Source organism: Saimiri boliviensis, chromosome 11 (assembly GCF_048565385.1).
Source record: "Saimiri boliviensis isolate mSaiBol1 chromosome 11, mSaiBol1.pri, whole genome shotgun sequence".
Taxonomy (NCBI): Eukaryota; Metazoa; Chordata; class Mammalia; order Primates; family Cebidae; genus Saimiri; species Saimiri boliviensis.
In genome coordinates, this window is record NC_133459.1 from 7,514,815 (window position 1) to 7,542,029 (window position 27,215).

General features: G+C 39.6%; 1 protein-coding gene across 8 annotated transcripts in view; it reads right to left on the reverse strand.

Moving 5' to 3' along the window:
* RERE (arginine-glutamic acid dipeptide repeats) overlaps positions 1–27,215 on the reverse strand; it is a 484,877-nt gene that overhangs the window by 284,593 nt on the left and 173,069 nt on the right. For all 8 annotated transcript variants that reach the window (XM_010338545.3, XM_074380011.1, XM_010338540.3 and 5 more), the window contains exon 2: positions 23,983–24,451. In XM_010338545.3, the coding sequence (XP_010336847.2) occupies positions 23,983–24,307 (325 nt within the window). In that variant the 5' untranslated portion in view covers positions 24,308–24,451. The remainder of the gene's footprint in view (positions 1–23,982; positions 24,452–27,215) is intronic.

The following is a 27,215-nucleotide window of genomic DNA, read 5'->3' on the forward strand; positions in this document are numbered from 1 at the left end:
TCATATGCTACACGAACTTGAGAACTCCATGGATCAAGAAAAAGCAAAATTATCCTGCCAGCGGCAGAAGCTTTATTAGTTATACTGATATGCTCAACATTAGCCATGGTTGGACACTTATATTACCCAAGCAAAGAACTGTATAAGTACTCTCATCTCCATATTTTATTCTAAAATTGCTCCTTAAAAAGCACCCCTTGTGCCAGGCGCGATAACTCACGCCTGTAATACCAGTACTTGGAGAGGCCAAGGCAGGCGGATCACTTGAGGTCAGGAGTTCAAGATCGGCCTGGCAAACAGGTTGAAACCCAGTCTCTACTAAAAATACAAAAATTAGCTGGGCATTGTGGCGCACACCTGTAGTCCCAGCTACTCGGGAGGCTGAGGCAGGAGAATTGCTTGAACCCAGGAGGTGGAGGTTGCAGTGAGCCGAGACTGTGCCTGGCGATGGAACAAGACTCTGTCTCAACAACAACAACGAAAAAGCACCCCTTGTAACCTGTGTTGGCTGAGTCCCTATCATGAAACTGAGTCTAGCCAATGTAACGTCCAAGCTCCAGTTAAGTGATGTGGATCTCTATTCTAGTTTAAAACTTCTGTTTGGCCGGGCGCGGTGGCTCAAGCCTGTAATCCCAGCACTTTGGGAGGCCAAGGTGGGTGGATCACGAGGTCGAGAGATCGAGACCATCCTGGTCAACATGGTGAAACCCCGTCTCTACTAAAAATACAAAATATTAGCTGGGCATGGTGGCGCGTGCCTGTAATCCCAGCTACTCAGGAGGCTGAGGCAGGAGAATTGCCTGAACCCAGGAGGCAGAGGTTGCGGTGAGCCGAGATCGCGCCATTGCACTCCAGCCTGGGTAACAAGAGCGAAACTCCGTCTCAAAAAAAAAAAAAAAAAAAAAAAGAAAAAGAAAAAAAAAAACAAACTTCTGTTTATATATAGCTTATATGCCATAACAGAATAAAAGTAACCTAACAGGGGACATCTATTTTAAAATTCAGTGACAGCCATCTACCTACTGAAGTAGAGTTTATGGCGCGACAGACATGAAAACAGAGAGCTTGCAGGCTTCACTCAATCTTTCTGCCCCCTTGATACCTCAGGGTACCTAACTTCCTAAAGCTTAAAATGGCAGGTAACAACTCTATCCTCAATTTAATCACTCACTCCTCCCCACAAAAAACTATGCTATGAAATCCCTATCAAATAGAGGATGAATACTAATGGAAATGCTGACAGATCTTTAACTTAAAGATGAAAACTGGAATATGGCTGAAATAATATGCATTCAAGAAATCAATGCAAAGAGTCCAAACACTTCTAGAACACTGTGCCCAGTATTTATAGGAAAATATCATCAGTGGCAGGTAGGCTGCATGAAAATTCTTCTCTCCCCGTATGGCTGATAACAAACAAATTGCTCGTCTGATCTTCTGGTGTCACATCCTGCAGAGCAGATTTCAAGCAACACTGCTTGCTCCTTTTCAGAAAACAACGCACTAGGAGCCTGGGTTTTACAATAAATGATTCAACCAATTTACAGGGCTCACTGGAAATACACAGGACAATTCACAATGCCTGCGCTATAATTCTTATTTGGCAAATGATTTTATTATAAACTAGTATCACAGTGAATCCATTTTCTTTAAGGGTATTCTGCTACTGTTTAATGGACTGTCAGTATAATTTAGATCTCATCTATTTAAACTCATTCAAGCCTGACTCCCGATTGTACAGTAAATGGAACATATTTCTATTCAACGAAATTAATGACAGTTAATTGTAGTCTGCAGTACTCAGTTTTGTAAATGCAACTGTTCCACAGTTCAAGCACCAAGCTACAAAATTTCCCATACCAATTATTTCTCTGTACTTCACAGGCATCTTCCATTTCTTGGAACCCTTCCTTGTAAGTCTAATGTATATAATCATTTAATATCCTTTCCCATTCAAATATGTAGCTCCAACTTTCTAGAAAGTTAGGACTTAAATTTAACCAAAATGTGAGAAAATGCAAGTTTAATTGCCATTCTGGAAAGATGTTCTACTAATACGGATTTTTTTTAAGTTAGCAAAATTCAAGATTAAAAGGCATTTTTTAAAACTTACTATTGGATGACTGTCTTATCTATTTCAAATCAGTTACAATGTCAACATTAAGTGAAATTGAGTAAAAGTAGACTATCCCACATGAATTTAAATACACAATCAAGTCACATGGCATATATTAATATACACCAAATTGCTTCTGAGATTGATATTCTGTTTATGAGAACTTTACTTATGTCCAAGCTTAGTGGCTCATACTTAAAATTCTATCACATTGGGAGGCGGAGGCAGAAGCACCACTTAAGGCCAGAAGTTCGAGACTAGCCTGAGCAACGTAGTGAGACTCCATCTCTACCCAAAAATAAATAAATAAAATTTAAATAGCTGAGCATGGTGGCAGGCACCTGCAGTCCCAGCTGCTTAGGAGCTTGAGGTAGGAGGATCACTGAAGCCCAGGAGGATGAGGCTGCAGTGAGCTATAATAGCACCACTGCATGCCAGCCTGGGCAACAATGCAAAACCTTGTCTCTTACACACACACACACACACACACACACACACACGCATGTGCAAACTTATTTCTGAGTGTTATTTACTAGAAATCACAACAATCCCATGAGTGATTTTCCTTCTCGAGTGATTAACCTTTCATGGAAGTAGAAACATCCATAGAGCTGTTTAAGAGACGCTTAAAGGAGAAAAAGGCATGCAAAGATGCACCTTAAAAGAAACTTATTGGCAGGGCACAGTGGCTCAGGCCTGTAATCCCAGCACTTTGAAAAACCGAGGCAGATGGATCGTGTGAGCCCAGGAGTTCAAGACCAACCTGGGCAACATGGCAAAACTCTGTCTCTACAAAAAAATACAATAATAATAACAGTAATTAGTCAGGTATGATGGTATGCACCTGTGGTTCCAGCTATTCAGGAGGCTGCAGCTACAGTTAGCAGAGATGGTGCCACTGTACTTCAGCCTGAGCAGCAGAGTGAGACTCTGTCAGAGAGAGAGTGAGACAGAGTGTGTGTGTGACTGTGTGTGTGTGTGTGTGTGAGAGAGACTGTGTGTGTGCGTGTGTGTGTGTGAGAGAGAGAGAGAGAGAGAGAGAGAGAGAGAGAGAGAGAGAAACATTATCAAATCAACATCCGAGTAATAAGGTAAGTGACCCAGAATTTGCTGCCCCAAACTACAACCACCAGGGTCACAGAATGACAGAGGAGAAGTAAAAGAAAAACAGAGAAACATTTCTCATTACCCTTTCAGCAAGCAAAGTCTGCTCAGCTGGCTTTGTTTCTCCTCTCCCATACACACATTTCTGTCAAGTCCAAGCCATGCCCATCCTCATGCCACTGCTACTATGAGAGATAGACGCTCTTCCCCAAGCAGGTCCTATCACAATCCTGCTTCACCTCCAGAACCCAAATGCCACCAACTTACAACATTTTCTATTCAGTTATCTGCTCACTCACTGCCTATTACTAACATCTTTCCTTGAATGAGAGTAATTTCTCTCCACAAAATAAAGGATCAAGGGCTAAAATCCTTTCTACTTTTTTTTGTCTTTCACTACCATACCTCTACAAAACATCTTCTACAAAGCTGCAGGCACGGATGACCGTGCTCTTATTTTACTGGCTGATTGATAAAATGCTACTAATACTACAGCTGACATCTAACACCCCAATAAATTCTACTAGCTTACTCGAAATCTATGGAAGAGTCCATGGGCTTCAAATTTAATTGTTTGCTTTAGTTTATATAAACTTGAAAGGGCAAATGAAACCTGCTCCCCGACTCTCTAATTCTGTCCATACCTCCTCCTTCTTTCCCTTCAATCGTTGTTGTTTTCATTTGGGTTTTGTTGCTGTCATTGCTGTTGTTTAGGCAGGTATTACCTTTTCTTTTTTTTTTTTTTTTTTTTTTTTTTTTGAGACGGAGTCTCGCTCTGTCACTCAGGCTGGAGTGCAGTGGCGCAATCTCAGCTCACTAAAACCTCCGCCTCCCAGGTTCAAGCGATTCTTCAGCCTCAGCCTCCTGGGTAGCTAGAACTACAGGCACATGCCACCACACTCAGCTAACTTTTCTATTTTTAGTAGAGACAGGGTTTCACCATATTGACCAGGCTTGTCTCCAACTCCTAACCTCGTGATCCGCCCACCTCGGCTTCCCAAAGTGCTGGGATTATAGGCGTGAGCCACTGTGCCCAGCCTACTCTTTCTAGTTGAGTCAAAGAATAAAGATATTTTCAGAATAATTTAAAACATCAAGACACTTTCCTATGACAATAAATATTGAGACCTCATTTTTCCATTAAAGATCTTCAGCCCACTGTGAATTACAAATGTCATTTTACAAATATTCAACAGATATTTTGAAAAAATAATTCCACCTACACAGTAATTTCCAATGACTGCAATCATCTATCTCCTTATGACATAGTGATTTTGCTTTATGAAATATACAATATAGTAAGGCTAAAAAGAATTCTGTGAATGTGAGGGATTTAGTCTGGTAATCTGCTGTCCACCTGTCACTTTTATAATCAAAATTAGCACAGATCTGAGCAAGGTCATAGTATTTAAAGTATCTAAATGCTTCTTGATTCCTAAAATGAGAAGAGAGATTCTGTTTATTGTTCAAGCCATAAGAGGCTCTGGATGCTTTCTATATGAAACTGTGCACACAACAGACTTCATTCAACAAATGAGTGCAGCTGCTCAGTGTCAATATACATAACACTTAATGAGCATGTCGCTTTAGCATGCTCCTTTTGTAAATTGTACCTTGAAAAAATCATGTTTTGAACATCTGCTAAGACAAAATGGATAAGAAGTTTGGGATGAAAAATTAAGACTTCTTCATTCTAAATAAAGTGCAACAAAGACCCTTTGTCTTACAGACAAGTCTTGTCAAGGTTATATTAAAAATAAAATTGAATATGAAACATTCTATAAAAAGAGAATCATAATTTCATAAAAACATTCACACACAACCTTACTGGGCACCACCAGTGTGTCATGTAAGTGCTGGAGATTATACTAAGGTGAAAAAAAACACTGTCCTTCATGTGACAAGTTCACAATCTAATATAAGAGGTAGACATAGCAACAACTGTATGTCTTCAATAATTTTTTTCTTTTTTTTTTGAGATGGAGTTTTGCTCTAGCTGTCTAGGCTGGAGTGCAATGGCAGGACCTCGGCTCACTATAACCTCCGCCACCCGGGTTCAGGCAATTCTCCTGCTTCAGCCTCCCAACTAGCTAAGATTACAGGCATGTACCACCACATCAGCTAATTTTGTATTTTTAGTAGGGACAGGGTTTCTCCATGTTGGTCAGGCTGGTCTCGAACTCTCAACCTCAGGTGATCCGCCTACCTTGGCCTCCTAAAGTGCTGGGATTACCGGTGTGAGCCACCATGCTCTGCCGTCTTCAATTATTTTAATGGTTACTTATTTTTTATCTCTGAAACAGGGACTGCTAGCTGGGACCAATATTCATACTCCTCTTCTTCTTTATGAACAAAACATTAGGCTGGGCATGGTGGCACCTGTAGTCCCAGCTACTCGGGAGGCTGAGGTGAGAAGATCCCTTGAGCTCAGGAACACAAGGCTGCAGTGAGCTATGACCACCACTGCAGTCCAGTCTGTGCAACAGTGTAAATCTCATCTTAAAAACAAGGAAGAAAAAAAAAGAAAAAAGAAAAAGAACATCTGGTGTGTAGCTGGATACATAGTCCCTCAGAATAAAGACATTTCCCAGCCTCTCTAACAGCTAACTCAGTCATGAGACAAAGTTCTGGCCATGAAATATAAACAGACCTATAATATTTCAACTTTTGGAAACTGAATCCTGAAAAGGGGAAGCCATACTCTTCTTGCTTTTTCCTGGTAGTCTGAAGGCAAATGTGTGGGCTGGAGGTGGAGCAGGAGTTGGAGCCTGGGAGAACAAAGAGAATAATGGCCACATGTAACGGTGTAACAGAAGCTAGCTCAAGAACCAAGCCGAGAATCCACATCTCCTGATTCACAGTTCAGTATTTTTGGCCACTATATGCAAATATCTTTGTAAATTATTTTTAAAACAGGCAAAATATTTACATTTCATTCATTAAATTTAAATTTCTAGATGCCCTAGTGGCATCTAAAACACAAATTTTGGGGAAAACATTCTGATTTTTTTAAATACAAAAAGCTAGAAGAGATGACTCTAGCCAGTGCATTAAAAAGTAGAACACACAGCTCTTAATTTAGAATGATTAAAATAGGTTGATTAGAAAACAAACTATTACCTTCTACTAGGATTATGAATCAACCCCTAGTGGCAGACAGAAATGAAACTGATAAAGTCCACAACTTCCTCCCCTAAAAGACTTTACAGTTAAGTCAAGTTCCTAGCATGACTCTATTCCAAGGTTGCACAAGTAACTTCTCCTGCAGACTGGCTGGCATTCTTTGTGGGGGCAGGTGGATGGTACTTGCTGGCAATACTCAGTCTCCCCTCTTTCTTACTCCACTTCTGTACAGGTTTGATGTCAGGACTTGAGAGGGAATACATGACTGCTTCTTCCACAAAAATATAGGGACTACTGACAAACAACTTTTCTAGGCCATTGTATCATTTTTACAAGTTAAAGCTGACCAAAATTCGTACCATCCTAAATTCTCAGATGATAATCCACAATTCGCTTCATACTAGAAAGACGATATCCCCTGTGTTGCCACAGCTTACCTCCTTTCCATACGCTTAACCAAGGGACCAAAAGAAGAGCACACAAGTGTCTGATCCACTCAGGTGGCAAAGATTTATCATTCAAAGATGTCACAGAGTGTCCGGTTCTATCTATACAACCTTTCTCCAATTTCTTTTTCTAACATTAAATTTAAAGAATGACATTTCTCCAATTTCAAAACCACAAATTCAGTCACTTTCATAGGCCAAAGCCCTAGGATACACCAGGGCTGGTCAGAAAGAATTGTAATGGTAATACATTTAAAATCTTTAAATGTCCAAACATACTAACTCAGCAATTCCATTCCTTAGGAAAGTTGGCTGAAATAAATGTATCAACGTTCATCACTGCTCTTTAGAATGGAGAGTATTTGGAAAACATCAAGTCCAACAGTACAGAACTAGTAAAAATGTGACATATAACCATTAATGTGTGAGCATGTCATACTGTTTTTGTGCCATGGATGACATTAGCCTTCTATATACCTGTTCTCAAAAAAAATTTTCATGTACAAAAGCAACATATACTGAAATACTTATCATAATATGAAAAAAAATTTTGTAATATAATAGTATGTGTACTTCTTTGTTGATTCATTAACTAACAGAATTTCCTAAAGGTCATTCCCTCAATGACCTCCATAATTTCAAAGTAATGAGGAATATAAACATTATTTTGAGATGTTTTTCTCCATATGATGTGATAGGAGACTATCTACAATTTATATTAATGTCATAGGCACTGCCAATATTACTGTGCTTATCGCTGAGCTTCATAAATTAAGTGAATGCTGAATAAATGTCATTTGAAATTTGATAAATTGACAGATTTGATAAATTGATAAATACAGATGCAATTTTTTCCTCACTCAAGTGCAGAATCCCTTAAATTCTCCTTGGTTGGCCATATACCCCAGGTTATGTATCTCAGCATGAATAGCATACAAAGCAGCCATAACAGTTCAGATTTACAATTACTGGCATGGAAATAAATTCAGGACATGTTAAGAAGCACATAACAAAAGTGCAAATAGCTTAACTCCATATATGTTCACTAAAAAAACTGATCATACAGACCGGGAGCATTGGCTCACGCCTTTAATCCCAGAACTTTGTGGGGCTGAGGCGGGGGAATCACCTGAGGTCATGAGTTCCAGACCAGCCTGGTCAACATGGTGAAACCCCATCTCTACCAAAAATACAAAAAAAGTTAGCTGGGCCTAATGGTGGGCGCCTGTAATTCCAGTTACTTGAGAGGCTGAGGCAGGAGAATTGCTTGAACCCGGAAGGCGGAGGTTACAGTTGGCCAAGACTATGCCACTGCACTCCAGCCTGGGCAACAAAGAACGAAACTCTGTCTCAAAAAAATAAAAAAAGAAAAAGAAAAAGAAAGAAAGAAAAGAAAAGAAAAAGAAAACTGACCTACAATGGATGTTAACAGTGGTTAAGTAGTTTCTATTTTAACTCTGGCTTGTCAAAATTTTTCCATCTTATTCCTTGAAAATGTATTATTTGTTCATCAAAAAGGAAAAATGCAGGAGGGAATTTATGGAATAAACATTTTTAAAGTCTATAGCCAAATATAAATGCATTCAAAGGGCAAAGGAAAAAGCAATAAGTAAATTCAGGGAGAGAATATAAAAATGGATCATCTCTAATCATTACAGAAGCTAGGTTACAGAAACAACACTGAAAAGGGCGTTGGAAATCCGTATGTTCATGTATCAGATGCCACAGCACTTAGAATCCTGACAACTGGGAGATAATAGAAGCAAAACATATGACAAAACTGATGGTCTCTACAACAGCCAGCCTCCACCAATCCTGACCTGAATGCCAACTGCAATTTTTAAAAAGCTTGCACTCCATGATGCCAAATATCTATTTTGGGGATAGCTGCTGCAGACTTCAAAATCATTCTAGTTTATAACCTTGAAAGATAGCTCAGAGTTTTTCTCCAACAAAATATCTTCTATCCAGTACAGGGAACAAACTAGAAACCAAGCCTCCAATGTCGGTTAGAAACTGAGTTATATAACTCCTTGCAAGGAAGAAATATAATCTCCCCAAGTCTAAGTGCTAATAGAGTCATTATCAAATGCGAACTTCAAAACATTATGTGTATTTTTATGCTGTTAAATAGTTAAATAAATTTAAACCATTACTTTTCACCTAAACTGTTCCTGACAATGTATAAATACGAGATACCAGGTGAGTTGTTTTTTTTTGTTTTGATTTTTTTTTTTTTTTTTTTTAAAGACGGGGTTTCACCATGTTGGTCAGGCTGGTCTTGAACTCCTAACCTCAGGTGATCCACCCGCCTTGGCCTCCAAAGTGCTTGGATTACAGGCGTGAGCCACTACGCCCGGCCAGGTGAGATCTTTTTGTGCCACTTCCTTTCTCACTACTAAAGAAAAAAATATATACTTATACACAGTATTATTAGCATTGCCACAATCAATCTGGTAAGTGCACAGTGGCTACGTTTTATAATACCAGCACAATGGGACGACCAGGAAAGGTAAAGTCTGAAAACTAAAGACTAATAATAATGAGCGCCTGCCTTAGAGCCAAGTCATACAGAGCTGTACAAATAGAGCCCAAATTAAAATGTTAATGTAAAAATTTAGAATAAAAAGCACTGCCGGGCGTGGTGATATGCACCTGTGATTGCTGCTACTCAAAAGGCTGGAGTAGGGAGGACTGCTTGAGCCTGGGAGGCAGAGGGTGCAGTGAGCCAAGATTGTGCCATTGCACTCCAACCTGGGTGACAGAGTAAGACCCTATCTCAAAAAAAAAAAAAAAGAATAAAAACATATTGAAATTATGTTCAAAATCTGTATCCTAAACTCACTCCATTTTCCCTTTCTAAAATAGAGATATAACCATAATCAAAGCTCCCCTCCCATCTTTTTTTAACTATATGAATCTCTATTGATCAGTCTACAGTAAGACACTAACATTCCATCTGTCAAGTATCAACATCTGTCCAGCACACAAAGAAAGCCAGAACAATGCCTGCAGCCTTCAAAGGAATATAAAATTGTAGCTTTGCCTTTTAAAGTTTGGTTTATACATTTTACACATTATGCTATCACACTGTACATAATTGAAAAGGCATTTCTTGTAAAGGTAACTAAATAGGGAAATCCAGAGATGTAAGTCAGAAAACATATTTAAGAGTTAAATGGGTGAACAATGGTGGAGGATCTTTCGTACCTAACATATACTGTGTTGCCTAATTAGCTTGAGTACATTTTTAATGGTGAACTAATGAAGAAGAAGTACTGGATATTTAATGCATATATAATGACAAATTGTCATTATGTATGAATTCAATAGACTTGGTAAAGTGACTAGAAATTTATCCATTTCCAGGCATTTAAGTGTTCACTTAGAAGAACAAGTGACTAACTTACCTTCTCCCATCTATCTCTGGAACTTAAAATATGCGTTATAAAACTCAGATAATATTAAGGAAGGAGTAAAACAGGGAAGCATTTATCCTTACTTTTTCTAGTATTTAGGGTATTCACATAGCTCCAAAGCAAAACTTATGCAGACAGGCATCTATTCTGCAGTATTTAAAACTTTTAAAAACAACAGATCACTCTTGTCCATATACATTTTTAAGTAATTTCAAAACATAATGCACTGCTGCATCTTGAAATTCACAGACAATATTTTTAATTTTGGAAAGTCTGGTTTTCTCAGCTGGTGAAACTGTCAGAATAAATAGAAGGCAATATCTGGAAAGATGACAAACACATGGGTCAATGTCAAATACAAGCCAATCTCTGTCATGAAAAGAGCCAAAGTCCTGCATTTCCATTTAAATTACGTTATCCAACTCAAATACCACCATGCCACTTCAAATCAAAATTGTTTCCTTTTAAAAAGAGCTTTTTACAAAACTGATAGAGTATAACAGATTAAACAACTCTTTCAGCAATTTCCTTAGCTACTACAAAGTAAGGCATCAATGTATAATTATAATAAGGGGAACATTTAACAATTAATTGAGCCAGCTAAAGCTAAATCTCCAGAGCTTAGGAGTTCAAATGCTTGCTCACTAAGCAAAAGGGCAGAGGATTTTTAATATAACTGCAGGAAATCTCAGTCCAATTAGACTCTAGGTAAATATAAATCTTGTTGCACTGTGACTGGAACGCTGTCACAATCCACTACACTGATTTTGGTATCTAGCTTGGAGAGTCAAACAAAAGAACCCCTCGCCTCACTGTTGTCTCTCCACATACTCCTGAATTAATCAAGTACTTCCAGGTTCCGTGCTCCACAGGCAAGGTCTTCGGAAGGCTGTTGGCTTGCTCTTACAACCAACCAGTAAGACTCACAGAACATATCACACAAATGTGAGGCAATTAACATCTCTGAAAATATTCATGATTTACCCCAGTTTATAATGGCAACATCTTAATTAATTCACTGTCCTTCTTCATTCAGAATTAGATAATGTGAGGCCTGGGGTCATCTCCTTTCAGGAGTTTTGACAATGGAGACTTAACAACTATCTTTGAAACCAAGGAAGATTAAAAATTAAGTAATCAAATTAACTAGGGTGGTAGTTCACTTCCGTAACTTAAAATGCATCTTTTATCCCTGTGAAGATTTAGGAAAGTACAGAAGGATTTAACAGAATCTAAAGTATCATATTAACATTTTGGAGTCAAAAAAATCAGAATATATTTCCTATTTTTAATCATATAGTTTAAAGAATTTGGTCTGTTAGAAACTGAACTTATAATTCCAACGTAAAACAATAACATTTAACAAGGATTTTAATATAAGACTGGCCCCTTCTGAGCTCTACACATATGTGCTTGTGTATATACTTATTTAATCCCCATCAAAATTCTGGTGGTAGGTATTATTATCCCCATTTTACTGATGAAAAGACAAAGGCACAGAGGCTGTCCTCTATTCCACGTTAATCCACGAGCAGTGGGGTACTAGATTATGCTGTCCTTTCTTTCTGTGTGTAACTGATTCAGATTTGTGGTCAAGATGAAACCTAAGGAAGTTTATGCACAACACTGAAACATCTAAGATAATTTTTTAGGATTGTTTCATTTATAAGTCTAATTAACTTATAAGAAGAGTTGCATACTTGAAATTTGTGTTAATAGACTTTTTAAAAAAAGACTATTAAAATACTAAACTAGTAATAGCAAGCTTAAATGTTGAAGATATTAATGAGTTTATAAACAAGACTAATTCGTAATTCGAAATCCCTTAAAAGTGATTAACATGTTTAACTTATAAATGAATTTATAAACTGAATTTTTTTAAAAAGTAGAAGAGTGTCCTTCAATTTGTAAATTTAACAAATTGAATATCAATTTCTTTAAACCAAGGTAAAGTTTTGGACAGTCATTTCTGCATATAAATATCAATCCTAAGGACTCATCCCAAAAAGTCCTCCCATCCACTGCTTTGTGCACATGTCTACTGCCCAACTACTAAAGAAAGCACAGCTGAGACAATGCTACCCAAGAGAGGCACCTAAAACACCCAGGTCTAAGCACTCAAATCTAGCATTTAATTCGGCCTATGCTAATAGGTATCTAGGGAATGAGAAGTGCCTAGAATGTGCTAGACACTTTTCTGAGGCACCTGGTATACATTTTCCTAAGGCACCTGGGATACATCAAGAAAAATATCCCTGTCCTGCACAGGGAAAAAGACACACAACAGAAATGGAAACGGAGGATGTCATGGGTATGAGTGAGTGTTAAAGGCGGGGGGATCCAAGAATTTAAAATCCTAGTGGGGGCAAACAATTGCTGGATCAATTGGCCCCAGGAAGGTGGTAAGTTAAGAGGTAGAAGAGTGGGATCCATGAGTAGATCGTCACCAGGCTGCATTCCTGAATTTGATCATTAATTGCTCATAAAAATACCTTCAAAGAGTTACCTTTCAACATGTTTTTGCTCATTATTAAGCAGGATTTTTACAAAGCCACATAAAGAACATTTCTGCTTCCTTTGGAACACAGTTTTGTTTTGTTTCGTTTTTTTAATTCACTGTGGTTCACTGCTTCTTATGTAAGTATTTCTTGCTAAAACACAATATATGTTACTGGGAAGACCACATACTCAGCAAAAACATTCACTAAAAATAAAAAGACTTATATAAAATACAAAGTAAAAGGCAGACCACTCATGTCTATGGAACTCTGAAATCAGATGGCTATTTTGTTAAAAATCAACACATAAGAAACCTAGGCAGGTACCCAAGAGTGGCTGCATGCTGACATAGAGGGTATTGAAAAAACATGAAAACAACAGATGCTGGCTTGAAGGCACCAAAACAATGCAGTAATCTGGGGATTTTTGTGAAGGTGAGCACAGCAGGCAGGGCAACCTGCCACAGAGTATAATGTTAGCATGTGCCTCTCTGGGGAGGGATTCCTGGGGGACAGGTGCTCATCTTTCATTTCATTTTCAATAGAAATGAGAAAGCTCCTGCCTGTGCAACAACCAAACTGAAAATTTAAATTCTCACCTATTTTTTTTCCTTTCCTGCTAAAATATAATCCCACATTATACCATTAAAGTATTCAATATAATTCTATTCCCTCTGGTCACACTCTTCTTGCCTACCAGAAGTTGCACATGAACCACATACTGCACATTTTATTGACATCATTCCCCTATTTACTTACCTATCACAAGCATAGCAAAACAAACCATTGCTAAATATCCACATGCAATAACAAGGTATTGTAGCCACCCCACATCTATTTCCCCTACCAAACTGCTTCTCAGTCTCATTGTGGGGGATAACCTTAGCCCCACCATGTGCAGGCTTGGGAAAGCAAGAAATCAAGCTTTCTGTCTTTTTTTATACAAGGTATGTGCATACAATTCAGGATAGATATACTATATTTATTCTTCTGGAACCGTGAATCTTGAGTTACAGCAAAGGCAGGAAGATGCTCAAGGGCCCCCTATTCCAGTGCTAGCACCTGACTGGAATGGTCAGTAGTTCTAGCCAACCAAGTATCTGAATGCTCTCATTCCAAGTAGTTTACGGAGCCATTTTGCCAGCTTTCCACCCATTATGTGAGTTACTCTAACAACAAACTGTCTTTTGTGCTATGTGATCGATGTACACCACCTTGCATTCAAAAAACTTTCCATGCATACGACACGCTTCCTTTTTGCTAGATCATAGAAACTGTATTTCTCTTCTAGTTCCTAAGGGTTCAAAATCCAGTAATCACCATTAGCCTATATATTCTTGAACAATTTACCTCTCCCCTTCTCAGCTTACTTCTCGCAGTTTGCTTATGGACTATGTTGCCTAGGCTAGCCTCAAACTCCTGGGGGCTCAAGTGATCCTGCCACCTCGGTCTCCTGAGTAGCTGGGACTATAGATGCTCACCACTGCCCAACTGGATGTGGAAACAGGAAAACTATAAATAATTTTAGGAGTAAGAGGAAAAAAGAGAAAAGTAATTATATCATTTGCATTTTCAAAGAAATGGGTTTATCTCCTCTTTTTCCTTCAATACAGATGCATTTGGTTTTTGTATTCTCCTCAGGATTTTATGCAAATCTCCATTCATTCTTGGCTTTAACCAATTCTCACGGGCCCATACCATTTTACAAACCAGCTGCATGACCTTGGCCTCCGTGTCTTTGTTTCCTCATCTGTGTAAGAGGGAAATAATATCTAGGTTGTATAGGAATTTTCTAAGGACTACTACAAGCTCAAAGCAAACCCAGAACTGGAAGACAGCAGGTGCTTTAAAACTGGTTGTCATCCATGTTGTAGGTCCCTCACTCTCTCACGTCTGTCTATTTACAGCCAAGTTCACAGTTCACTTTGCAATCAAGCACTTTAGAAGATCCAAATTATTGCCACTCATTTGGCCAGAATTTAATTCTGCAGCCACCTCTGTTCTTCCTGAACTGCATGCATTGTATTTCACCTCAAAATCTCAAGCCAAGAAATCATATGTCTTTTCCCTTTAATTTTTGATCTGCCATAAGTAAGTGACAAGCATGCTGGATACTAATCCTCTCACCCTCAAGGCAATGGACTCATTTTCTATCTCTGCATTAGCTTGAAAAAGACTGGGAAGCACTAACGAGTGATTAGCGACTCTCAAACCTAAACGTGTGTTTCAATCACCTGGGCATCTTATTATATAAAACATGGATTCTGATTCAGCAGACTGGAGGTGGAACCTCCGAGTCTGCATTTCTAACCAACTCCTATGGGATGCCAATGTGTGGCCAATGCTTGGAGGAGAGAACTGCTACAGTACAGGTTTCATGATACTTAATGACCCTTTCCCTATCTAATCAAAAAAGATATGATTAATTAATCTCAAATATCACTTCCCATTTCTCTAATAAGAATAACTTCAGTATTTTCTCCTTCCTCTAGCCTCATGAACAATTTTTTATGTGCTAAAGAATTGTCTTTCACATACGCAGAATATGAATAACTTCCTAATGTATATGAAAATGTAATCACTTAAAAGATGAAATAAAATTTCAATAGAAACAGAAGAAAAGTTAAGTAATGTAATCCACAACTAAAAATTCACTATAATATGACTGCAAATAAAAACTACATTTTCCCAACTGATCCAAAGGCATCCTACTAAGAGAACTGAAGATGTCATTCAAATGTAAATCACTTAAACCTGAGTCTACCTAACAACAAAGCTCTTCCTGCCTGTTACAGGATGAGCTGTCTTCCCAAAATTCATATGTTAAAGTCCTTACTCCCAACAGGTCAGAATGTGACCTTATTAAAGAACAGGTAAGGCCTGGCACAGTGGCTCATGCCTGTAATCCCAACACTTTGAGAGGCTGAGGCAAGAGAATGGCTTGAGGTCAGGAGTTCAAGACCAGTGTAAATAACAAAACAAGATCCCTTCTCTTAAAAAAAAAAAAAAAAAATTAGAAATTAGCTGGGCACAGTGCTGTGCACCTGTAGTTTCAACTACCTGAGAGGCTAAGGCAGGAGGATCACTTGAGCCTGAGAGTTCAAGGATGCAGTAAGCTGTGTTCATGTCATTGCACTGCAGCCTGGACAACAGAGTGAGACCCTTCTCCCTGCCACTCAAAAAAAAAAACCCCCAAAGAAGAAGAGGGTCATAAACCAACTTACAGCAAGGATCAAAAAAAAAAAAAAAGAACAGGGTCAACATTGCCAATGTAACTAAGATAAGGTCATAAGAAGATATAATTACACTGGAAGTAGGATTAGTTAAGATGAAGTAAAGTGAGCCCTAATCCAACTTGACTGGCATCCTTATAAAAAGAAGAAATGTAGATAGACACAGAAACATATATACAAAGAGAATCCTATGAAAAGATCACCACTATGCTGTCACAAAGCAGCAAACTACTGTAAGCAAGGAAGCTAGGACAGAAGCTTGGAACAGTTCCTTCCCTGGTGCCTTCAGAGTTAACATGAAGCCAGGTGCAGTGGCTCATGCCTGAAATTCCAACATTTTGAAAAGCCAAGGTGGGTAGACAGAATGAGCCCAGGAGTTCAAGATCAACCTGGGCAACGTGGCAAAACTCTGTCTCTACAAAAAATACAGCAATTAGCCAGGCATGGTGACGCATGCCTATAGTCCCTGCTACTCGGGAGGCCGAGGCAGGAGATTGAGGCTGCTGTGAGCAACAATTGCGCCATAGCACACCAGCCTGGGTGGCCCTGTCTCAAAAAGGAAAAAAAAAGAAAAAGAGGTAACACGATCCTGCCAACACCTTGCTCTTAGACCTGTGGCCTCCAGAACCACGTATAAGCCACTCCATTTGTGATACTATGCCACAGCATCTCTACCAAACAAATACACAGCCTCATTGTGTTTCCTCCCAAATAAGATTAAGTTCCAAAGATTGTACAGATAGGTCACTAGGTCACATATGTGAGCCACTGCACCTGACCTATAGTCGATTAAATGGTTTTTAGAAATATGTATATTCCATTTTTATTCAAATAGATCCTCAGGTTTCATTTTCCCTACTTTGAATTTTTCCAGCTTAAATTCTATTTGCATCAAAAGAAAATAACACTTAAGTGATCAAAGTAAACAATTGTGGTTTCCAGGAGATTTTTCCTCAAAATTAGCAAATAGAAGGGTCAAATATTTTATATGACCTAAGACTTCACAAACCACAAACTTAACTTGTCTTTTATATACAAAATTTATCTACATAAGTATATATTTTGTACCTTGTTCATGAAAATAGAAGGAATACATATTCTAAGACTACAGGGTAGCTTGGACAAACAAAATTATCAGTTAATACAACAAAATATTAAAAAATGGAGAACCAGCTTAAGATATACTGTTGAAAAAACTCCAATTATCCAAATAGCAAGCAATAACGATATGCCAAAACAAAAAAAAAACTTGCAAAGATGTGAATTTAATTTTTTAACCAGTTCTACCTAGACCAGAAATAAAGGTATCAAATTTCCTAGAACCTAACTGAAAATAGTAGAAAGAAGTTAATATGCTACCTACAGCAAACTCCAGAAATCAATATCCTATGCTAAAGAAGCCCAGAAGGAAAATCTGGCTGCACACAGCTGTGTAATAAATCAACTTGTTACCGTGACAGTCATCTCAAAAAGGGAGTAATGGTTGACAGACAACAAAGAAGTTAGATCTGACTCAAGGACAATATACAATAGAGCCCCATAAGGTTTTTGTTTTGCTTTTACTTTTAACCAGTCTGTTAAGTCATTCATTGGGAAATAAGTGAGTGATTCAAGACAGACTTCCAGAAGCTTTATTCTAATGTTAACATCATCAATGAGTCAGTAAGTTTTTTAATGTTTCTAGAAATTTCTCTATGCAACAAATATTATGAAACACAGGCTAGGTGTGGTGGCTCTAGCCTGGTAATCCTAGCACTTTGGGAGGCAGAGGTGGGCAGATTACTTGAGGTCAGGAGTTCAAGGCCAGCCTGGCCAACATGGTGAAACCCTGTCTCTACTAAAAACAAAAAAATTAGCCGAGTGTGGTGGCACACGCCTGTAATCCCAGCTACTCCAGAAGCTGAGACAGCTGAATCGCTTAAAGAACCCGGGAGGCGGAGGTTGCAGTGAGCTGAGATTGCACCGCTGTATTCCAGACTGAGTGACAGAGTGAGAATCCGTCTTAAAAAAGAAAAAAAAATGTATATATATTATGGAATACACTATGTGTATAATATTGTCAATGGATGGCAGGAATTCAATGATGAACGGGGAAAAATAAGAACTGCTGTTTTTTTGGAGGAGAGAGACATTAATCCTAATAAATAAAAAATTATTACTGTTTTAAGTGCTAGAAGGAAAGATTTTTTAAAAATGCTATATTTATTAAAGAAATTTATTTGACCAACCTGGGAGAGGAAAGGCAATGACACTGGGGTGGGAGAGCTGAAGAAAAGATAAGAATTAAGTGTCTTCCTGAGATAGAAGAGCAAGTAAGTGCAAAGCCTCGAGGCAGCAGGGAACATGGGCAGTGTAAGTAACAAAATCCATTCTGCTGAGCATCTAAGGGCAAAATTAAGGTAATCCCAGAGTTTAGGAGCAAAGGTCAAAAAGACCTGCTTGTGACAATGCATGAGATTAAACCTTAGTGATAAATTCTAAATATTCACTTTCTCCATAAGATCTCACGCTTCTAAACACTAAATAATTTAAATATAGGTTGAGACAAAAAAGTATGGTTATATAAAAGCCTACTTTTATCCTCAAAGTATCCCTGTATGCTCATTCTGAGTGACATTTCGAGAGGTTCCTATAATTTACACTTAACCTGGGTAGTAAAACCAATTCAGAGATGTAGAAAGCAAAAAATAATATATTTGAAAAATCTTAATCTGTGCTTTATATCCCACTGAAACAAATGAGTGTTAAAGATCAATTCAGTTGGAAGTGGTGGTTCACGCCTATATAGTCCTAGCACTTTGGGAGGCCAAGGCAAGTGGGTCACCTGAGGTCAGGAGTTCAAGACCAGCCTGGCCAACTTGGTAAACCCTGTCTCTACTAAAAATACAACAACAAGCAGGCGTGGTGGCGCATGCCTGTAATCCCAGCTACTCAGGAGGCTGAGGCAGGAGAACTGCTTGAACCCAGGAGACAGAGGCTGCAGTGAGATGAGATCGTGTAACTGCATTCAAGCCTGGGGAACAAACAGAGCAAGACTAAGTCTCCACAAAAAAAACAAAACAAAACAAAACAAAAAAACTACCATTTAAAAGTAGTGATAGGCCAGATGCAGTGGCTCACACCTGTAATCCCAAGACTTTGGGAGATGGAGGCAGGACGATCACTTGAGGCCAGGAGTTCAAGACAAGCCTGGGTAACATGTCAAGACCCCATCTCTACAAAAAAAAAAAATGTTTTTAATAGGCCGTGTATGCGAACACCTATAGTCCTAGCTACTCAGGAGGCTGAGGCAGGAGAATCAATTGAGCCCAGGAGTTGAAGGATGTGGTGAACTATGATCACGCCACACTGCCCTCCAGTCCGCCACTGCAATTCAGTCTGGGTGACAAAATGAGTCTCTGTCTCTCTCTCTCTTTTTTTTTTTTTTTTAAAAACTAGTAATCCCTTGAAGACATCCTTTACAATATCCTTCACAGATCCTAAGCTTTTAAGATACAACTAAGCACATAGGATCTCTGCAAGTGGGTGAGGATAATGGTTTTTCATTACCAACAAAGGATGTTATTGCAGTTGTTTTTACCAAGAAAGTAAAAGACCAGGTGCAGTGGCTTATGCCTATAATCCCAGCACTTTAGGAGGCCAAGGCAGGAGGATCACTTGAGCCTGGGAGGTTGAGGCTGCAGTGAGCTGTGATCATGCTACTGACAACGTGGATGACAAAGCAATACCCTGTCTCAAAAAAAAAAAAAATCAGGAAACAAAACAAAGGAAAGGAAAAACTCAACTCCCATCTGGGAATCTAATCACAGTACTTTTTTTTTTCTTTTTTAAAGAGACAGAGTCTTGCTCTGTCGCCCAGGCTGTAATGTAATGCACGTAGTTCACTGCAGCCTTAAACCCCTGGCCTCAAGTGATCCTCCCACCTCAGACTCTCAATGTGCTGGGATTACAGGTGTGAGACACCTTGTCCACCCAGTACCCTACTTCTGATTCTTCAGTTTAAGTATACCTGAAGAACAGGCAACATTTAACAAGTACCCATTTAGGGAAAAAGCTGTTTGAAGAAGGCAGTCAACTCAGTTAGCTTCAAATCCATCACCAAAAAGAAAAGAAACCACTGAGAAGGTCAAAGACAGTCTCCTTACCAAACAGTCAAACATCCACTGGACCTGGCAGGATGCAAAGGCACAGCCTCCATGCAAGTAAAAGGGCACCTCACATGAAGCAGTTATGCTCTGGGTGCCACAGGAATCTTCCAAACTGTGTGTGGCCTTTACAGATCTTTCATAACATACTTAGCTTTCAGAGACAGCACACCTTTTTCACATTTCACAGAGGTTTTCAGATTCATTCAAAAACTATCACCCTCCATAAATACATAGTTCTTGCCCAAGCACTTTAAGAACTGTTCTATAAATAAGCCCTTAGCAATCTCCTTTCACATATTTTTTCAGACTCGAGAAAGGAGGTGTATTAGTCCGTTCTCACACTGCTATAAAGAACTGCCTGAGACTGGTTAATTTATAAAGGACAAAGGTTTAATTGACTCCCAATTCCACAGGGCTAGGGAGGCCTCAGGAAATTCACAACTATGGTGGAAGGGGAAGCACACACATCCTTCTCACATGGCAGCAAGAGAGAGAAGTGCTGAGCAAAGGCAGAAAGTCCCGTTAGAAAGCCATCAGATCTCCTGAGAACTCGCTATCACAAGAACACGATGGGGGAAACTGCCCCATGATTCAATTATCTACACCTGTTCCTGCCTTTGTCACATGGGATTATTACAGTTCAAGGTGACATTGGGGTGGGTATATAGAGCCAACCATATCAGGAGGACTTCCTACAATCCTGTAAAAGGTACAAGATGATGTACAAAATTTTGCAAAAATGTTTTTTCAGTTTTTTATTTTAAATAGAGATGAGTTTTCTCTATGTTGCCCAGGCTGGAGTGCAGGGCTATTCACCACAATCATAGAGCACTGCAGTCTTGCCCTCCTGTGCTCAAGAGATCCTCCCACTTCAGCCTCCCAAGTAGCTGGGACGACAAGCACATGCCACTGTGGCAGATCCAAGACTGTTTTCGGTTTGTTGGTTGATCTGCATTTTTAGGGAGATATTCAGCAGAAACAGGGTGCCACATTCCCATAAACAGGAAAAATAGCAGGTGTTTTCCATGTTAAAGAAATTTCCTTAACTGCAGGGATTCTAGGAGTCACTAATTCTGACTCTCTCATGAGGGAGACTGTACATGCAGCGTTTTCCACACGTATTTAACTACTACTTTTGGTGAAATGTCCACACTGACACCAGAGTAACATTCCACATTATAAATGCTGAGAAAGGGCCGGGCGCGGTGGCTCAAGCCTGTAATCCCAGCACTTTGGGAGGCCGAGGCGGGTGGATCACGAGGTCGAGAGATCGAGACCATCCTGGTCAACATGGTGAAACTCCGTCTCTATTAAAAATACAAAACATTAGCTGGGCATGGTGACGCGTGCCTGTACTCCCAGCTACTCACTCAGGAGGCTGAGGCAGGAGAATTGCCTGAACCCAGGAGGCGCAGGTTGCAGTGAGCCGAGACCGAGCCATTGCACTTCAGCCTGGGTAACGAGCAAAACTCTGTCTCCAAAAAAAAGTAAATAAATGCTGAGAAAGGTTAGCACTTAATACTGCACAAGGCAGCTTGCCTTTGGACAATGATCTGAATTGCATTAACACATTAAAATGTTATCCAGAGAAAGGACCATAAATCAATCTTTCATTATAATGAAGTTATCATAATGCAATCCACATCTAAAAGAGTCAACACATTCTGTTCCTTTCCTATGATTTAGAACTATATAGGCCCCAAAAAGTAATCTGTGGTAACTCTGAGAGATTCTTCAGTCGCTAAGAAATTCTTGCTGCCCAAGAGCTAAGTCTAAATCAAAGATAAATACAGACAGTACTGCAATCTACACATACATCATTTAATCCCTACAGCAGAGTTCTAACTGCTCTAAAACCTCCACTATGATAACTTTATATCACACAAATACCTTCTCAGTCAATCTTCAACCAAGAAACTGTAGTGAATACAAATTTGTCTGTATTAAGTTCTAACACTGACTTTTTTTTTTTTGGAGACAGGATTAGTGCTGGGATTACAGTCATGAGCCACTGTGCCCAGCCCCACTGACATCTTTTGAAATTCAAAAAACTCCTATGTAGGAGAATCTGGAACTTGATATGAAGTTCAGAACAGTGACAGCATTCCTCAGCAAAATGACTGTTCCAGATTATGGACCTAACATAGTGAAGTATTTTAATCTCTTTCTCAGAATAACATAGTAATAGGCAGCTTTAATCTGCTAATTACATCTCATACGAAATTTATGTCACTCTTCAACAATAAAAGTAACTCAAAAAAAATGATTTCGGCCGGGCGCAGTGGCTCAAGCCTGTAATCCCAGCACTTTGGGAGGCCGAGGCGGGTGGATCACAAGGTCAAGAAATCGAGACCATCCTGGTCAACATGGTGAAACCCCGTCTCTACTAAAAATACACAAACTTAGCTGGGCATGGTGGCGCGTGCCTGTAATCCCAGCTACTCAGGAGGCAGAGGTTGCGGTGAGCCGAGACTGCGCCACTGCACTCCAGCCTGGGTAACAAGAGCGAAAATCCATCTCAAAAAAAAAAAAAAAAAAAGATTTCACCTAGGTTTTACTGGCTTCTGTAAGAAAAGTATCTTCCTATTTTTTGAGACAGGGTCTTGCTCTGTCGCCCAGGCTAGAATGCGGTGGTACAATCATGGCTCGCTACGGTCTTGACCTACTGGACTTAAGTGATCCTCCTGCCTCAGCCTCCTAAGTAACTGGGACCACAGGTGTGTGCAACCATGCCCAGCTAACTTTTAAAAACTTTTTGTAGAGGTGGAGGATCTCACTATGTTGCCCAGGCTGGTCTTGAACTCCTGGGCTCAAGCAATCCTTCTGTCTTCGCCTCCCAAAGCACTGAGATTACACTGTGCCCCGCCTAAGAAAGATAACTTAATACACGCAATACATCAAATGAAAAAGAAAGGCTTTGCTAGTGTCCAACAGGTTTTGACTCACTTGTTTCGATGATCTCATCTGAAAGCTGGGTCTATCTTTTTTCGACTAAAGTTACAAGGCACAATACACTAGTATGACCATAATACATTTTCTGGAAAACCAAGCAGGTTTGATGACTTCTACTATTGTTGATCAGAGAGCTTGAGTTAGTAAGAGCAACAGACCTCTGATCTGAAGACTTTTTTATTTTTATTTTTTGGAGACAGACTCTCATTCTGTTGCCTAGGCTGGAGTGTAGTGGTGCAATCTTGGCTCACTGCAATCTCCACCTCCTGGGTTCCACCAAGCAATTCTCCTGTCTCAGCCTTCTGAGCAGCTGGGATTACAGGCACACACCACCAAGTCTGGCTAATTTTTGTATTTTTAGTAGTGACAGGGTTTCACCAAGTTGGTGAGGCTGGTCTGGAACTCCTGACCTCAGGTGATTCACCTGCCTTGGCCCCCCCGAAGTGCTGAAATTGCAGGCAGAAGCCACCATGCCGAGCCTAAAGGCCATTTTTAAAAAGCACCTCTCTAGAGTCTGGTTAATCCTGTGCCAAAGTAAAATTTTCTGTTTCCAAGAATCTTAAGGTTTACTTGTCTGCACCAAGTAGTCAATTCTGCAGGGTCACCACAGTCTAATTTATGATTGAAGATTAAAAAGCAAGGATGATTTCAAAAGACAAAACGCTAAGCAGACAGTGAAGTTAGAGAACAAGCAGCATAGGAAAATAAAGAAAGAACTCATGAATGCATAAACCAGGGCACAAGACGAAATTAAGGTAGACATAAGCAAGAAGAGAGTAAATCTGACTGACCAAAAGTGGGTCACATGTTTACCAAACTAAGTTTCCTGTTCCTCTGGATTCCAAGCCTTCCTCCAAGAGTAAAAAGCGTATTTATTTCATCATAATTCTAAGATCATTCCCTACTACAAACACTGGCAAGACCCAAACATAACGCTGCTCACCTCCTGGTCTGTAGACGACATCATCTTCAGTGATGTAGGATGTTATCTCGCCAGTATCTGTCCTTTCATAACGAGACTTTTTTTTCGGTGGTTTCTTCTTGTTCTTCTTCGTGGACTCCTCTGCAGTGGCACTATTGTTATCATTGTCCTCGTCTTCACTGTGATCACTCTCGGCATAATTTTTGGCGCCACCTTCCAAGGTACAGCTCCTGCGTGGCCTTGAATTCTCACTCTCTCTAGCTTTGTCTCTTTTCTCTCTCTCTCGGTCCCGGTCTCGGTCCCGGTCCTTCTCTTTGTCTTTGTCTTTGTCTTTGTCCGCTGTCATGATTCGCCACGTGCCTTCTTCTGTCCTCTCACGGCTAGGCCTCCGTGAAAGGTAGACAGTAAGCCTGGGCTTCAGTCTTCTGAATTTCTCACTCAATTCCAGGGAAAATCCAACCACTCCAACAACCCCAACGTTTCAAAAATGCTAGGAGAAAAAAAAGAATGATTTTACATTAACGCTTTTTCATATTTCTTTCCTAAAATAATGTTTTGTTAAATGAATCTCTTACTTATTCATGCTTTACACCTAAAAACTTCACACAAGCCACAGGAGAAAAATTAAGATAAGTGTTAAAATTTTAAAAATACAGTTTTTGGTCTCAGCTAGCAAATGGTTTGGGGTTTTCTACCATACCAATAATAAAAACTGTCTGAATGCATAAGAGTAAACTATGCTGCCTCTACCCTATATGTTTTCTCCTTTTTACAGAAAAACCAAAGCAATATACCCTGGTGGACAACATATAATGAGTATTATTATACAAAAGGAGCTTCATAACTCATAATACCAATTTAAAGAAGAACAAATCCATAGTAAAAATTATTTCCAGGCCAGGCACTGTGGCTCATGCCTATAATCCTAGCACTTTGGGAGGCCAAGGCAGAAGGAATGCTTGAAGCCAGGAGTTCAAGAGCAGCCTTGACAACAAAGCAAGATCCCATCTCCACCATAAAATAAAATATTTCTACTTGAAAAAACAGTAATAGTTTGCATAGCTGTCAAAAATGTCTCAGGATATCACACAGAGCACTATATTCTAAAGACATTTTCTGGCTACTTCTACAAACTCCCAGATTCCCTTCAAGAATAAAACATATTTAACTCAAATGAAAATGAGAGCTTCAAAGCAAGATTTTCCCACCTAAAGTTACATTTTATACATATTTTCATCCTATCATTTCAGTTATCTTCCAAGGAAAATGATTTCTCTAAAGATGTATTATTGGCCGGGCGTGGTGGTTCACACCAGCAGTCTCAGCACTATGGGAGTCCAAGGCGGCTGGATCACATAAGGTCAGATGTTCAAGACCAGCCTAGCCAACATGATGAAACCCCATCTTCACTAAACATACAAAAAGTAGCTGGGGATGGTGGCATACACCTATAGTCCCAGCTACTTGGGAGGCTGAGGCAGGAGAATCGCTTGAACCTAGGAGACAGAGGTTGCAGTGAGTCGAGATCATGCCACTGTACTCCAGCCTGACCGACAGAGGAAGACTCTGTCTCAAAAAAAAGAAAAGAAAGAAAATGTATTATCTCTGCCTTAACAAACCATAACAGCTTCCAGAAATAACCTTCCATCTTTAGGGAATATTAGGTGGTTTTTACAGTCTTCCAAATTTCTACTATAAGTGTCATCCCTAATAAACTGCTCCTCAAAGCTAAACCCAACAAGAAAAGTCCGAGGTTTTTTCCCGCAATAGACTGTCTGTAAGCTTGGGGGGGTGGGGGGGGGGGGGAAGTCTGAGGTTTTTAAGAGTTTACAATGGGAAACCAGGTGCGGTGGCTCACACCTGTAATCCTAGCACTTTGGGAGGCCGAGGTGGGTGGATCACCTGAGATCAGGAGTTCCAGACCAGCCTGGCCATCATGGTGAAACCCCATCTTTATTTAAAAAATTTAAAAAAGGCCGGGCGCGGTGGCTCAAGCCTATAATCCCAGCACTTTGGGAGGCCAAGGCGGGTGGATCACGAGGTCAAGAGATGGAGATCATCCTGGTCAACATGGTGAAACCCTGTCTCTACTAAAAACACTAAAAAAAAAATTAGCTGGGCATGGTGGCATGTGCCTGTAATCCCAGCTACTCAGGAGGCTGAGGCAGGAGAATTGCCTGAACCCAGGAGGCGGAGGTTGCAGTGAGCCAAGATCGCGCCATTGCACTCCAGCCTGGGCAACAAGAGTGAAACTCCGTCTCAAAAAAAAAAAAAAAAAAAAAAAAAAAAAAAAAAGGCCAGGCACGGTGGCTCAAGCCTGTAATCCCAGCACTTTGGGAGGCCAAGGCGGGTAGATCACAAGATCAAGAGATCGAGATCATCCTGGTCAACATGGTGAAACCCCGTCTCTACTTAAAAATACAAAAAAGTAGCTGGGCATGGTGGCGTGTGCCTGTAATCCCAGCTACTCAGGAGGCTGAGGCAGGAGAATTGCCTGAACCCAGGAGGCGGAGGTTGCGGTAAGCTGAGATCGCGCCATTGCACTCCAGCCTGGGTAACAAGAGCGAAACTCCGTCTCAAAAAAAAAAAAATTTTTTAATTAAAAAAAAAAAAGAGTTTGCAACAGAAAAAGTGAATCCCAAACTCCAACCCAACACAGTTCTTATAGAAATATATAGCAGGAAAAAAGTTTTTCTTTATAAGCCAGTTTTGGAATAGACCTAAAAATAAATTGATAAATAGTTTATCTTTTGTGGTTTTTTGTGATCTTCCCTAATATCCTATCTCACTTATTCAACGAATCTTTACTAAACACTATGTGCCAGGTGTTCAGAACTAAAACCACAATGGGGGAGAAAACTCATGGTCCTTGTTCTCAATGCTCAAATGAAACAAAAGAAGGCAATTGGTCAATCTAAGAAGCTTCCGTTTCTCATGAAACTAGGGCAAGAAAGGAAACAGTGCATGTAAACAAACAAAAGATTGGTCCTTTTAACAACAACCACAAACAAATCAGTCTGCAGTTATATGCTTCAGATGCAGAAAAAATTCTCTTTGGTTATGCTAAAACCATAACAATTATGGTATATTCTCTGCAGAGCTCTTAGCTCAAACCTCATACCAGAAAAGACCTCCTCACAATCATCTCAAATATCCTTAGACATTCAGCAAAATAGGAAGTATTAACAGCCTTTGGGAGACAGGTGATGAAGGAGCAATTATGTGTCTATAAGCTAAATTAGAAGGAAAGCATG